Raw genomic sequence first — 14,215 nt, forward strand, 5'->3', positions numbered from 1 at the left:
CACGTGTCGCATTGTGATTGGCCTCCTGGTTGAAGGGAAGCTCTTATGGGTCCTTGACGGTATAACGTTGACCAATGCTCAGTAGTTTCGGGATTTGTCAAGTATGGTACAAACAAAAAGCAAAAAACAAAAACAAAACGTTCAAGGTCAAATTAAGGGGTGGGCATAGTTTGATTCCGCCTTAAGTAATTAAAAAATAATTCATTTCAGTCTTGTCGAAAACCAAAGGGAGAAAATATAGCAAAAATCACTTTGTCTAAAAAACCTTCCGATATCTCCAACAATTTTTTTTTTTTTTAATTGTTATTAACACTCAAAAAATCTCATTCTACCCTTCAAACATTAGGAAAGAAAAATACACTTATGAGAAATGTAGAATAAAATTTTTGAAATATCAATAACAATACCCTTCTTTTTTTATAACTTTCAACTAAAATACAAGCTACTTAGTAGCGCATAGTATTCTTTCTTACTTGCAAAATGAATTTACCTTTGGTTTTTGCTTCGCTGAACGATTGGATACCGAATAAAGCAGTAGAGAGCATAGTACGATAATCAAGGATAGAAGGTAACGACGTTATGGTGGGCGTCTGCCGCAGATTTCGTACCAAACCCAGAGCCTTGTTTTCAGCGAAGCTCTCACCGTCGTGTTCAAGCCCTCTCATTCTCCCCCCCGTCCGGATACCCACCCAAACCGCCCACCGTCTCCTCTCCAGCGGCGTCCACCGTAAGTGCTTTTCCCCACCACACTTTTTACATTTTCAGCGCATTCCCAATCATGGGTCTCTCTCTTATTTCCTTGAGTTTAAGCTGTCGTGATTGTAATTTGTATGCAACGCTGCAAACGCAGCAGGTACGAGAAGTGCTGAAATTATGAGTGGAAGGCCGATTGCAAAGGACATAATATCAAAAGTAGCTTCTGAAATAAGTAGAATGAAAGCTGCCATTGGAAGCGTTCCTGGGTTGGCTGTGGTTTTGGTGGGCAACAGAGAGGACTCCCAAGCTTTTGTCAATATAAAGTTAAAGGCTTGTAATGAAGTTGGAATTGAAACTTCCATTGTGCGGTTGCCCCAAGATTGTACTCAAAATCGGCTTATTGATGTAGTTTCGGGTTTTAACAAGAACCCGTCTGTGCACGGTATAATTGTTCAACTCCCTCTGCCACAGGTACCAAATTGTTTGAATTTGAAATTTATTTACAACTTTTTTCTTTGAATTAAGTTTAGTGTTGTTAATTTGGTATTTGGTTCAGCATTTGGACGAGGAAAGGGTTATCAATTTCGTTAGTCCGGGAAAAGATGTGGATGGCTTTCATCCCCTTAATATGGGGAACCTTGCATTGCGGGGAAAGGAACCGTTATTCATTCCTTGTGCTCCTAAGGCTTGCATAGAGTTGTTGCTCCGGTATGGAGTTGAGATCGTTGGGAAGAATGCGGTGGTAATTGGGAGGAGCAAGATTGCGGGATTATCCACTTCATTGCTATTGCAGGTGACACATAACTTTTGTTCTCTACTGTATAGAAAATCGGAATGTTTGAATAGTTGTTCAATGATGCTGCCTTAGTCCTTGACAGAGGCACCATGCAACCGTTTGCACTGTTCATTCGTTCACTAACAACCCAGAACAAATTACTCGTCGAGCTGATATTGTTGTCTCAGATGTTGGCATTCCAAATATAGTCGGATGCGATTGGCTGATGCCAGGGGCAGTTGTAGTCGATATGGGGACAAATTCAGTAAAGGTGAATTCTCATGCTTTTATCTATGGTTGAATACATCAATGTACATTCATCTGTTTCTTCTAAAGAAAAATATCTGTTTCCTGGCTTTATGATTGTGTATAAGGAAATTAGTAGTTCAATGTCCCCGCCTGCAACCCTAAAATGCATTTTTGATATAGGATTTCCATAACTTGGCTCCTTTAGAGTTATTATGCGAACCATTCCATATCATTTTCCAGCGAAACTAGATTTGTCGGATCACAAAAACTTGAATTTTGTGACTTTACTCTCTTTATTCATTTGTGATCACAAAGGAAGATTGAAGTGCTTAGGATCATACAAGTCCTGACCATAGAAAATCGTAAGGATATTTATAACATCCTTAGTATTTAATAGGCCTGATGGCGGACTAAATTTAAACACGTCTAGGGTAGAAATTAGTCCCTGAGGCAACTTAAGGACAATGAGGGATCCTTGAACGCTACTGCACATCCTTACTAATAGTATAGTTTAAAAGGTTACTCATCCACCTATTACAAAGAAATTTTCATGAAATTTCTGTTGCATCATTACTACTCGGACCTAGGACTATATATTTGTTACTGGTATTATTGACCACACCGTCACTAGTTAATGTATAGCTGAACATCGATTAATATGCAAGAGAAATGCTGGCAACCTTCTCACTTACCTTCTCCGCATCTCATTTCAAACATCTCACTTCTTCTCATGTCACGTGTACTCCACTAGCACTCAAACTAAAATTTTAATTGTACACTATTTTTCTCCCTTTGTTAGTATAATTAACATTTTAGTTTGTCAACTAAAAAGTAATCAAATTTTTAGTTTTGCGTGCTAGTGGAATACACATGGCATGAGTAGATGTCAAAAGGTTGAAATGAAAAGGTAGGTGAGAAGGTTGAAACTAAAATTTTAATTGTACACTATTTTTCTTCCTTCTTACTTACCTTCTCATTTCATCCAATACTGCATGAGTACCATAGAGAACAGCAGCCATAACTTGGTTAGAGAAAATTAAAAAACCCTTTCCAGAAGCTCTGGACAAAGCTTCTAACTTAATGGAATTGGTCATTTAGGGGTTGTTCTTGATCGATTGTAGAATTGCTTTTTATCCTTGCTTTTTCAAGGAATTGATAGTGTTATTTCAGCGATGCTATTGTTTGCTTGTGGTTTAATAGGGCTTAACGGATCCTCGTGATTAGTTTGTTTTCTAAGAACTAGGGTATATTGTTATCTAGGGGTTTAATCTATAGAAAAGCTCATGATTTCTTATTTTTGCAGTAAATAAATTTTGATCAAAGGTTACAGCATAATTGTGTTTGAAAGACTAGGATTATTATGATCTCAAGAATGATAGTCTTTACCTTGTTCGTTAGTTTTATAATGATAGTGAATGATAGTGTATACCAGTTACAACTTACCTGGTATCTTTCGCTTTTTCCTCCTTTTCTTCTTGTTAAGATCATTCTTTCTTTCTTACCACTTGCCTTCTTAATTGTTTGCTATCCAATAGATTTTGCTAGATCTGTTTGAACCGTATACAGACCCCCAATTTACTCTTATATTCTTTCATTGAGCGAAGCCCTAATTGGACTAACAGTCTATACAGCATCAAGGCTTTGCACTTGAGGATTTCAACTGATAGAGGTTAAGTTGTAAGTAGTTTTCTCTGCCCATAAATGAGAGGCACACTAACCGACTACAATAGACTTGGGGGAAGCCAACGCACTTGAATTTTTAGTCATTAACTTCCACCACCGCATCGTATTTCAAATATATGAACATGTTTTCGTTTCACTACAGAGACTTGTATGCGTAATTAGTTGAATCCTTTGGTTTGCTCGCTCATGATGATAATGTGATTGGATGTGGTTGGTCATACTATGCAGGATCCTAGCAGCAGGAGAGGTTTCCGTATCACTGGAGATGTGTGCTATGAAGAGGCAGTTAAAGTGGTGTCGGCCATAACACCCGTGCCAGGAGGGGTCGGACCTGTTGTACTCTCAATGCTCCTCTCCAACATCCTTGACTCCGCAAAGCGAGCTTTTGGATTTACTTGATCCTTTTCACCTACAAAGATGAAGTAAATTATTTTGATACTGATTTGATAGTTTTATTTGCGAAAGATCATTTATGAACTTTTTAGAACATTCCTAAACCTTGAACATCTCTTTGTATCGTTCTAATTTTATCGGATGTCCCGGAAAGGACAACGTAAGACAAGTGAAAAGAAGCTCTGTCCAGCAACCTAAATCCCCAGCAGTTTTTGCCTCCTGAAAAGAAAATATAACCTTGATCAAAGTGCAGGATCACTTATGGTTCTTTGGAATGTATAGGGGCAAAGAAAGTAGCATAATGCTTATTGGCATTTTTTTGTTTACTTCTGAATGCCCATTTTTTGTTGTTTAAAAATTTGTCAATTTGTTATTCTTTTTGTAAGTAATTGAAGTAAGGAGTTGAACGCAAGATAAACTAATTACCTTCATTCGGACTTGTCATCCACACAATGTGATCAGTCAATAATTTGATTCAAACTTGTCATTCACATAGTCGAATTTAAAACTTCTTACTTACAAGTAAAAAGAGGAATATCAATAAACTAGAGTGTCAAGTGGCCATGCTCCTATCTTTCAAAAATGCTATTTCATTTCTAACTGGGGTGTGGCTTCAATGCTATGTAGCGCTACAAGTATTTTAGCCATTAAATTTATTTCCACAACTGGTAGATTTCTATATTCAGTCTCATTCATTTATTGTTTGTACCACTCGATGTTAGGTAGCACTGAAGAAAAAGTTCTCTAACTGCCAAATTCATCAAATATTATGTTTTTTTTCCTACTTGGATGGATAAAAATAACCCAGTATTTGGCATTTTTTTAATTTGAATACATTGATATTTTTACACTGAGACGATGAGGAGTTCGGCAAAGTCACATAATGGGTAGCCTAATTTAGTATCAAAATCGTCATCCACGAGATTCGAACCTAAGACTTTTCACTTCCAAATGAAGAGGAATATCATCAGACCGTAGTACTGAGTAGCAGTATTTGACATATTAAGTTGGCCAAATAGCACAATTTTTAGTAGAAACAATATTCGGGGAAGAAAAAGTTTTGAAATCCAAAATACAGTAAATTAAGAACAAAAAAAACCCTAGCTACCAAGCAATCCTCACTTGCAACACATTTTCAAAATTAGAGCGTGTCCACTAGACCTTTTTGTGCCCGTCATTTGGGTTGAATTGCCCTAAACCCAACAATTTCATCTCCATGTTCCAAAAAGGGCAAGGCAGTTGGACTGCTCACACAAAAAGTGTCGGGCCTTCAGCCCGCTGGCAGTAGCTGATGTTGGCAATGACGTCACGCAGTAGAAGGTCGGGCCCCACTCACATGCGCCCAACTGAGCCAACAGCTTATTTTTCCTGGGCTAAGAGCAACTCCAGCATGGGAGTTTGCTCCGGTGACAGGGCCAGGAAAAAGGGCCCGAGAGCCTAGCCTACACACTCCAGCGTGGGAAGCCCGAGGGACAATGGAGGCCCGAGCATCAGGCCTGTGAGGAATTACCAGCCCGCGAGCCCGAAGTTGATCTGACCCAGGGCTAACATCATCCAGGCTTCAGCCTAATTTTTTATTTTTTTCTGTCAGGCACGTGCACCTCACCCGCGCGTGGGGGCGCGTCACCCAACATTGTTTCAGCGCCTTGGGCCCACGACGCAGTTTCAAAAAGTTACCGTTGGAAGCCACATGGCTTCCCATGATCCGTTGGATCTCAACGGCTATATAATGTGGACCGTCCAATTTGCAACAGTAAAAAAAATAAAAAAATCGTATTTAATATCAACCGTGGGATCTGAGATCAACGGTTGGTATTATTCTCCTTTATAAATAAAAAAGGAAAAATAGTTTCAAATTAAGAAAAGTTACTGTTGTGCCACGTGGCATAATCTGGAGTGTTGGAATTCAATTTTTTTTAAATCCAACGACAGAGATTAATTAGTTGAATAAAAATTTTAAAAAAATTGTAAAAAATCCGAAAAAAAAAATTTGTTTTTACTTTTCTATAAATACTTTTTCATTATCATCTACCTTACACCACAATTTCATATTTTCTCAACTACTTTCAATCACATTCCTATCTTTCTCTCAAAGTTTCAATCCAATTTTTTTTCAACAAAATGAATACTGATGTAGGTACGAATTGGTCGCTTCTTGAAGATGTTGCATTGTGTACTAGCTAGGTTGAAGTTACTCATAGTTCGCTTACGGGTAATGAAATGCAGTTGTGAGAAATGTGAAGTCTTATTTATACGAATTATCTTGAGAAAATGGGTGGGAAAAGAACCAAAGAATTGATGTCCAGTCGTTCGAAATTACTTAGCCAATCGTTTAGTACGTGGAGAGAAGCTTTGGCACAAGCTAGTACTAATTTTCGAAGTGGGGAAAATTACACGGATCAGGTAACAATATATTATTTATTTGTTTGTACTATACCCAAATTTACATTATAATTATTTGTTTGTATTATTTATTTGTTACCTACTTTCATTATAATTATTTCTTCTCCCGCATTGTGTAGCAACTTCAAGCACAGGCTTGGTATGGTGCCAAAACCAAAAGCAAAAATAAATCATTCAACCAGTGGGAATGTTGGAATATCGTCAAAGATTGTCCTAAATTCAGAGTTGTGCATGTCGGTCTAGAAGTTTTCATGAACAGCACCCCTCTACACTCTACACCTGATCATGGCTCGCATGTTCATGAAGATGATGCAGAAGAAGTGCCCGAAACGTCCCTCCCTGAACAAGCTTCAGGTTTGACCCGTTATCCAATTAGGCCTTAGATCATCTCCAACCGATGGCTGGCCAGAGGGCTCGTTTTAGCCCTCTGGCCCTCCAAGATCCTCCAAGATATTAATATTTTAATGAACAGTACAGGGCCATATTTACCTCCGTCTCCAACCGAGGGTCAGATGGCTCGTTTTAGCCCTGTCACAAAAAACCGTCTCCAACTGAGGGCCAAACATAATTTATTATTTAAAAACTACATTAACTTAAATTTAAAAACAACAACAACTTAAATTTTAAAACTACAACTTATATTTAAAAACTACAACTAAAATTTAAAAATGACAAATTAAATTTAAAAACTACAAATTAAATTTGAAAACAACATTAACTTAAATTTAAAATTTTTGTGAGGAATGGTGAATGAATGGTTTAGGTATTGATAGGAAATAAAATAGAATTTTTGAGAATTAAAAAAAAAGCCTAAATTTTTTTTTTTTTGAATCCAACGGTAACTGGCGCCAGCTAGCTGTTGGATTCAAAATTCTTTTTAAAAATAACCGACAGGAATACATATATTGTATTTAATGTAAATGTATTCCTGTCGGTTATAACCGACAGGATTAAGCGGTTTTCTAGCCAGTAGCAGCCAGCCCTCTCTGATTCCGTGGGGCCCTTTCAAATTCCATAGCCCTCTGGCCTAGCCCTCGGTTGGAGACGATTTTCGAGCTATTTTCGGCCCTCTGGCCATCTTGACCCTTCGGTTGGAAATGGCCTTAAGGTAAGAAGGCTTCAAAGAGAAAAATGAGTGCTTCTAAGAATGATTATGCAAAGTATATGGAAGAACTTGCTTGCCAAGGTGAATTGACTTTGGTGCAAGTAATGGTGAAATTTGAGGCTGATAAGGCTAGAGATGAGGCAAAAGCTGCAGCTGTTGAGAGAGAATTTCAAGCTAATGAGAGAGAAAGAGAGCTACTTAAGCAAGAAAGGGAACATGTTAGAGAAGAACGAATGGCTCAACGAGATCGTGAAATTATGAACAAGCCTTTAGAAAGGAAGTCTCCAAATTCTAAATATTTTTTGAAGTCGGAGAAAGCAGACGTGGTGCGAAGGAGGCGTGCAAGAGAAGCAAGAGCAAGAGCAAGAGAAGATGGTCCTAGCACGACAAGAAAAGATCATCCTAGCACCACAAATTGGTTAAGTGATGATGAATACAGTATTTTTTGTAATCGGAGCCCATAATTTTCGAATCACTTTGGATTGTAATTTATTATTTATTGAATAGAGTACTTTATGTTGTTTCCAATTGATTGAATTTAGTACTTTATTTAAAGTGAGAGTAAATTTATTTAATTTGGTAAGCTATTTATACTAAGAGAATATTTATTCAAATCACAAAAACACACCAAATAAAATTACATAAACATACCAAATAATAAAAAAATCACTAAAAAAAACACACCAACTAAAATTAAATAAACACACCAAATAAAAACAAACACACTAAATGAACTTAATTATCTTCAACTTGTTTCAATGCTCACTGGTGCTCTATCAAGTCATTTTGCCGGGCATTGTGCATATATGGCCTTCGAAGTGCAGTATATCATTGAATGACCAATTCATCGTAATGTCCATCCCTTTCTAATGGCTCATGTTGCACGAGTTATTCGGTGGCGTCATGAGCACAATATATACGTGTTCTTGAATTGTTCATCGTGTCTGGCTCATATTTATCAACGGCATCATAATCGTACTCATCTTCCACAATCATGTTGTGAAGAATGATGCAAGTCATCATGATGGATCAAAGTGACTTTACATCAAAGATTCTGGCAACACCTCTGACCATTGCCCATCGAGCTTGGAGGATACTAAAACAATGCTCCACATCCTTCTTGCACCCCTTCTTAACAGCTCACAAAGTGTTTTTCCTTTGCACTTCGCGGACATGCCACTATTTTGACAAACGATGCCCGCCGTCTGCTAGGTAGTATGGCCCATCGTACATACGTCTATTGACCCAATACGTGACTTTTGGTGCCTTTCTTTGCAGGACATCGTTGAACATTGGGGATTGGGCAAGGACATTGAGGTCATTTAGAGCTCCCGGAACCTCCAAAAAGGCGTGTCAAATCCATGTATCAAAAGATGCCACCGCCTCCAAAATGATACTTTTTGATCCTTTTCTGTTCCCATAAGCGCCTTGCCATGCACTTAGACAGTTTTTCCATGTCTAGTGCATACAATCGATGCTTCCAATCATCCCAGGAAAACCTCGCATCTCGCTCTTCTTCAGTAGGTTTCCAATCATCCCAGGAAAACCTCGCATCTCGCTCTGGGTGTAAATAGATTCGATTGCTCCACAAAACCTCATCAGGGACTCAAGAATGGTTGATTTCCCCATCCTCGTTATCTCATCCACTTGGTCTGCATATGCTCCATATGCAAGTATCCGCAAGGCAGCAGTAATTTTTTAATGAGGAATGAGACCCATAGCACCAAAAGCATCATTCTTTTGCACAAAGTAAGAATCATGGTTGCAAACAGCAATCATGATTTTGTTGAACAAATGTCATTCCATTCTAAAACGACGTCTAAAGTACGTATTAGGGAATGCACTATTACAGACAAAATAATCGTCCAAGAGTTCCGTACCTAGTCGTTGTCTGCTTCTATCAAGGTTTCCGGAACGGCTGGGCCTGCAGATCTGACCCACAGCTTAGATGACTCGACGGGAATGTGAGGCACTACCCATTCTTGCTTCGTCATCTCTCCTTCTACGCTATTCATCCTCTTTCCTCTCAGTTTGGGCCACATGGAGTTTGAACATTCCTTCTGATTGGTTAAACAATTCTTCATCTTGCTGATCGATTTCCTACATCATCCTTGAATTCCTTCTGATTGGTTAAACAATTCTTCATCTTGCTGATCGATTTCCTACATCATCCTTGAATTCCTTCTGATTGGTTAAACAATTCTTCCTCTTGCTAATCGATTTCCCACATCATCCTTGAAGAAGAAGACATTGTAAAAATGTAGCAGAAACTATGAATAATGATAGAGATCTTGAGAAAATTGGTGTGAGATTTGTGAGGATGGATGGTGGATTATATGGAGGATTCAGAAAGGATTAGGTTGTAGATAATATCACGTGGCATGCCATCATTCGTTAAAAATCTGATTGAAATCTATCTTAAAAGATTGTAAACAGATTATGACACATGGCGCGACGTGATTGGTTAATAATCTTATCAGAAATCCATCACCAATAATTGTATTTTCAGATAATGACACGTGGCGCAACGAGAACGATTAAAAATCTTAGCGGAAATCCATCACCAATAATTGTCTTTTTCGGATTAAGACACGTGGCACAACGAGAACGATTAAAAATCTTATTCGAAATTACAAATAAAATTATTTTGTATTATTTTATAATAAAAAAATACTAATATATTTATTACCTATTGTCAGGGCTATTGAAGTGCAACGGTGGAGATGCAAAAGGCGGTTACTGTTCATTAAGGGCAGTTACTGTTAACTAGGTGGATAGCATAGTGTATTGCCTGGGGGGGTTCCCACGCTGAAATTGCTCTAACAACCGTTCGAAATCCAACGGTCTTTTCATCTGGACCGTTGGATTTCCAATCCATGCCTTTTGACTTAAAAAAATCAACGGCTTAGATTAATCCAACATTAAAAAGTCTTAAATTTTTTTAAAATTTCAGGAACTTGGCAAAAAATATCCAATTTTTTCGTATAAATACCTAACCATCTTCTTCATTCTACACACCGCACTCAATATTTATTTTTACAACAATCTCCTATATATATACATTTTATTTTATTTTTACTTTCCAAATCCTTTTGTTAACACAAAAAATGAGTGAAGAAGGCAAATTGGTCGATTGGGGAAGATGTTAATTTCCTTCAGGCTTGGGTGCTTGTTACTCATGACCTGGTCATAGTAAATGATATAAGGGTGCAACACATGTGGAAGAAGATTCATGCACAATTGGTCGAGCAAACTTACAATGATACAGTTCAACACGGTAACAAAGATACAAAGTTCAACATAGTAAGAATGATACAAGGTTCAATACAACTACAATGATACAAAGTTCAAGACACATACAAACTGCTCGATCAAGTCATGGTGATGCTCGTTGTGGATGTAAGTTGAATGTACAGTCTCATACGTTGAATGACCATCTCGTGGTAATGACGCAACGTCGATCCCTTTTAATGGAATGTGCTGGGCGGATTCTTTAGTGTTGCCATGAGCTTGATAAATTCTAGTATGTGAATTGTTCATCATGTCTTCATCAAAGACTTCTTGGTTACACGACTGGTTCTTAAACCACCTGCTTCATCGTTGTGTTGATCAATTGCAAGGACTGCTTCCACAACTTGATAGGTGATGCTTTTGTAGCCTTCGGTGTTGGGCATGTCTCATTTTTAGTTTAGCTTCTCACTTGTTTTCTTGCTCTTCTTTCTCTTGCAACATCCTCAAGTTATTCATTGTTGAAGGAACTTTCTCTTTTGAAACTCTATGAATTGAGATGAGTAGATAGGATGGCGGTTTGAGTACGTGTGTTGGTTTAAAAGGGTTTTATGGAGAAATAGGAGGAAAATAGAAGATTGGATAAAGATATGCGACACTGACACACCCCGCCCCGGAATGTCCATTAGGACTTCGAATTGAGCTGTGTTGGGGAAGGTGACGAAGCCATAAAGTGTATTGATGTGGTAAATGTGAATAAATTTAAACCTAAAGTGCCTAAATACAAGAGTGCGCTTGTGAGCGGGAATGAACCCATTTCACACGTGATGACAGAGTATAAGTAAAGTACAGTAAGGTAAAATAAGGATTATACCATCAAAGGTAGCCACTTATACTGAGATTTGCCAAGAATCCTCGTCGATACTTAAGCTCAGCTATTAAAACCTGGAGGGGCGAAAAACAAGGGTGAGTGGGCCTAAAAATAAAGTTTTATAAAAACCTTTTTAAAAACGTTATAACCCCTCGCCGTAAAACAATTATAGTTTCCAAAATATACATACTACGTATAGTATGAAAATACTTACCATAGCCTGCAAAATCACAAAATGTCATACGTCGCAATATTGCGTAAATAAACACATAACAGCCAATATCATATATCCCGCATAAACAAACATGTCATAGCGAGTGCTCATCGACACATGCTGACACACGAGTTCATGTAGAGATATTCTGACATGAACATGATTAGGTGTAATAATGATATATGCTCTAGTACTACAATCACATGAAGACTGGCGCTATGCGCAACACATATGAGTCAGAGTTGCCTATGGCAACCTATACGATAGGACTAACACCTACAATGGATCCAAAGTGAGTGTACGGTGCGATGTGCACATACACGTGAAAGACTGGCCCTGACCCGGGTGAGTACCAACACCAATGCAGCAAACAATGAACAAATACCATAAATATAGTCATGTCGCAACCATTCAAGAATTCTAGTCAATATCATACTATTCATGACCATAAATATAATCAAGGCATCCCCTTATAGTAAGCTTACCTGTACATCCCATAGGATTATTTCATCATTTCCCAACTATAAGGTATTTCTTATAAACGTTAATTTAATCATGGCAATTGCATAGAGAATTTATTAATGATTGTATATATGGAAACTAACCAATATATATAAAGAAAAGACCCATTCACAAATCATGTCGTCGAGTAGAACCTGCCTCGTAGCGTCAAGAGTCATTGCAATGACATTTTGCCTAGAAACGAAACAATTTATGTAAATACGTAACGTACTAATGTATAAACGCGTTTTTGTACAAAGTGTGGTTGATAAATGAACTATCTTAAAATGGTCAAATTTCGGAAAACGAATAGCAGATTCGAAATTAGCGTGTCAAAATACACTAAGGAGGGTCCCCGACATATTTTACAAAAAGTCAATGGTTAACCTAAAAGTCAATCGAGATGCCCTAGTGGTCAACGACGTTAAAAATTTGAAATTTCACTAAGCGGATGTCAAATACAGAATCGGGGCATCAAAATTAGCCTAGGATGGTCAGGTGGAGACTTGGCCCACACGACGGTCAGCCACCCTGACTTGCCGGAAAAATCAACTATTTCCAAAAATTGCCAAATTTCACATAAATGAAGATATCAATGAGTAGAGCAAGTTTTATACCTGTGGCTAAGTCCAATTTGGCCAGGAAAAGCTCTAATTTCCCTTGAACTCGCGAGAAACCCTAGAAATGGGTGGCTTCGATTTGTCACCTCTGGTGCTCTGCCGCCCCTACAATTGTTTGGGCTTTGTTCCAGGCCTCAAGATGAGTGTTTTGGTGGTGGTGGTGGTCGACCTAACTTTCCCGATTGGCGGATTTCTGGTGTGGCACCTCCGGAGTTGACAGGTTATATTCTTCGCGAATTCAAGGCTAAACTCAATAAAAATTGGTTGGAAATGGAAGAGGGTAAAATGATGGTTCATTTGCAGGTGGTGGTGAGGTTCAAGTCGTCGGAAAACCGATGGGAAAGAGAAGGGAAAGTCACCGAGTTGCGCGGGTCCGGTGGGGGAGACACGGGTCAACCCGGTTTAGGTTCCCTCCTATTCTTCTTCTCTCATTTCCCTCCCATTCTCTTTTCTGATTCATCCCTTCCCTTTCTCTTTCTCCCCTCCATTGACCCAACCTCCCTCATTTTCCTCATTTTCTCCCCTTCTCTTCCGTTCATCTTCCCTCTTCCCTTTCGTCACTCCTGCCACCCTTTTTTTTTCTTTTCTCTTCTCATCCGTCCATTCTCCCTCCACTCTTCATCACAACCGTCCACGTGGCTCAATTAGATTGCTCTAGAAAATCTAGAGCCTTATAGAGTGAAGGTTAAATTTACTAAAATGCCCCCAAATTTAAACATTAATAACTCATTTGTTATAACTCCAAATTACGTTTCGTTTACGCTCACACACTTGTATCTTCGTGTACTACGCAAATATGCTAAAAGAATAAGTGTATGTCACTCTAAATGAGGGTCAACGAAAATCAAAATCCTTGCCTCTGGGGGCATTTTTGTCAATTCACTCAATCAAAATTTATAAAAACGTAAAATTAGGGACGAGTTGTCACAACACTACATGAATGAAAAAAATCTTAGCAAAAATTTGAGTGGATACTATTAAAGTATAATGACACATGAAGAAAAATACTACTAGATCGTAATATTAATCGGCAAATCAATTGCTCTTTAAAGTAACCCTCGTGCCCCCTTTAAGATTGGTTTGATATTGCTATGCTTTGAAAAAAAAATTGCTTCTACTGTGATGTGAGAATAAGCTCATTTTTGTTGTTTCACGTTTTCAGTTTTTTTTCACCTAAAAGTGTGAAAATAAGCTGTTTTTAAGTGTTTACCAAACACATTTTTGAGCTCAGCTTTTTTTTTTTACCCACTTTTTATAAAAGCATCCCAGTACCAAACCAGTACTTAGACGGGTGGACTTGTTATTGGATAGACTTTTTAGTGTAAAAATGTAGTTTTTCGTTAAAGTGAATAGTACTAGGATGGAGCCGACGATGTCGATGAGGACAAAATAAATGGTAAAGTAAATAGTACCATGATTAACTTTTTAGCGTAAAAATATAATTTTTTGTTAAAATGAACAATATTAGGAGTTTTTC

The 14,215-nt window shown here is 38.1% G+C and overlaps 1 protein-coding gene across 2 annotated transcripts; it reads left to right on the forward strand.

Moving 5' to 3' along the window:
* The first annotated feature begins 466 nt into the window (after window positions 1-466).
* On the forward strand, window positions 467-3,995 carry LOC103434712 (bifunctional protein FolD 2-like). 2 transcript variants are annotated; one of them, XM_008373060.4, is made up of 5 exons: window positions 467-727; window positions 851-1,167; window positions 1,253-1,489; window positions 1,575-1,742; window positions 3,632-3,995. In XM_008373060.4, exons 1-5 carry the CDS (start codon window positions 580-582, stop codon window positions 3,800-3,802), a joined length of 1,041 nt encoding a protein of 346 aa, XP_008371282.3. In that variant the 5' UTR covers window positions 467-579; the 3' UTR covers window positions 3,803-3,995. The 2 variants fall into 2 exon arrangements, with proteins under 2 accessions (XP_008371282.3, XP_008371283.3); XM_008373061.4 differs by having other exon boundaries at window positions 473-727; window positions 854-1,167.
* The last annotated feature ends 10,220 nt before the right edge of the window (window positions 3,996-14,215 follow it).

The sequence above is a fragment of the Malus domestica genome, chromosome 03 (assembly GCF_042453785.1).
Source record: "Malus domestica chromosome 03, GDT2T_hap1".
In the NCBI taxonomy this organism is placed as follows: Eukaryota; Viridiplantae; Streptophyta; class Magnoliopsida; order Rosales; family Rosaceae; genus Malus; species Malus domestica.

Bases quoted from the DNA above. Each gene is read 5' to 3' on its own strand.
- LOC103434712 (XM_008373060.4), top strand. From the start codon at position 580: ATGGTGGGCGTCTGCCGCAGATTTCGTACCAAACCCAGAGCCTTGTTT. The intron at 728-850 runs GTAAGTGCTTTT...CTGCAAACGCAG, and splicing joins CCTCTCCAGCGGCGTCCACC to CAGGTACGAGAAGTGCTGAA. The intron at 1,743-3,631 runs GTGAATTCTCAT...CATACTATGCAG, and splicing joins TGGGGACAAATTCAGTAAAG to GATCCTAGCAGCAGGAGAGG.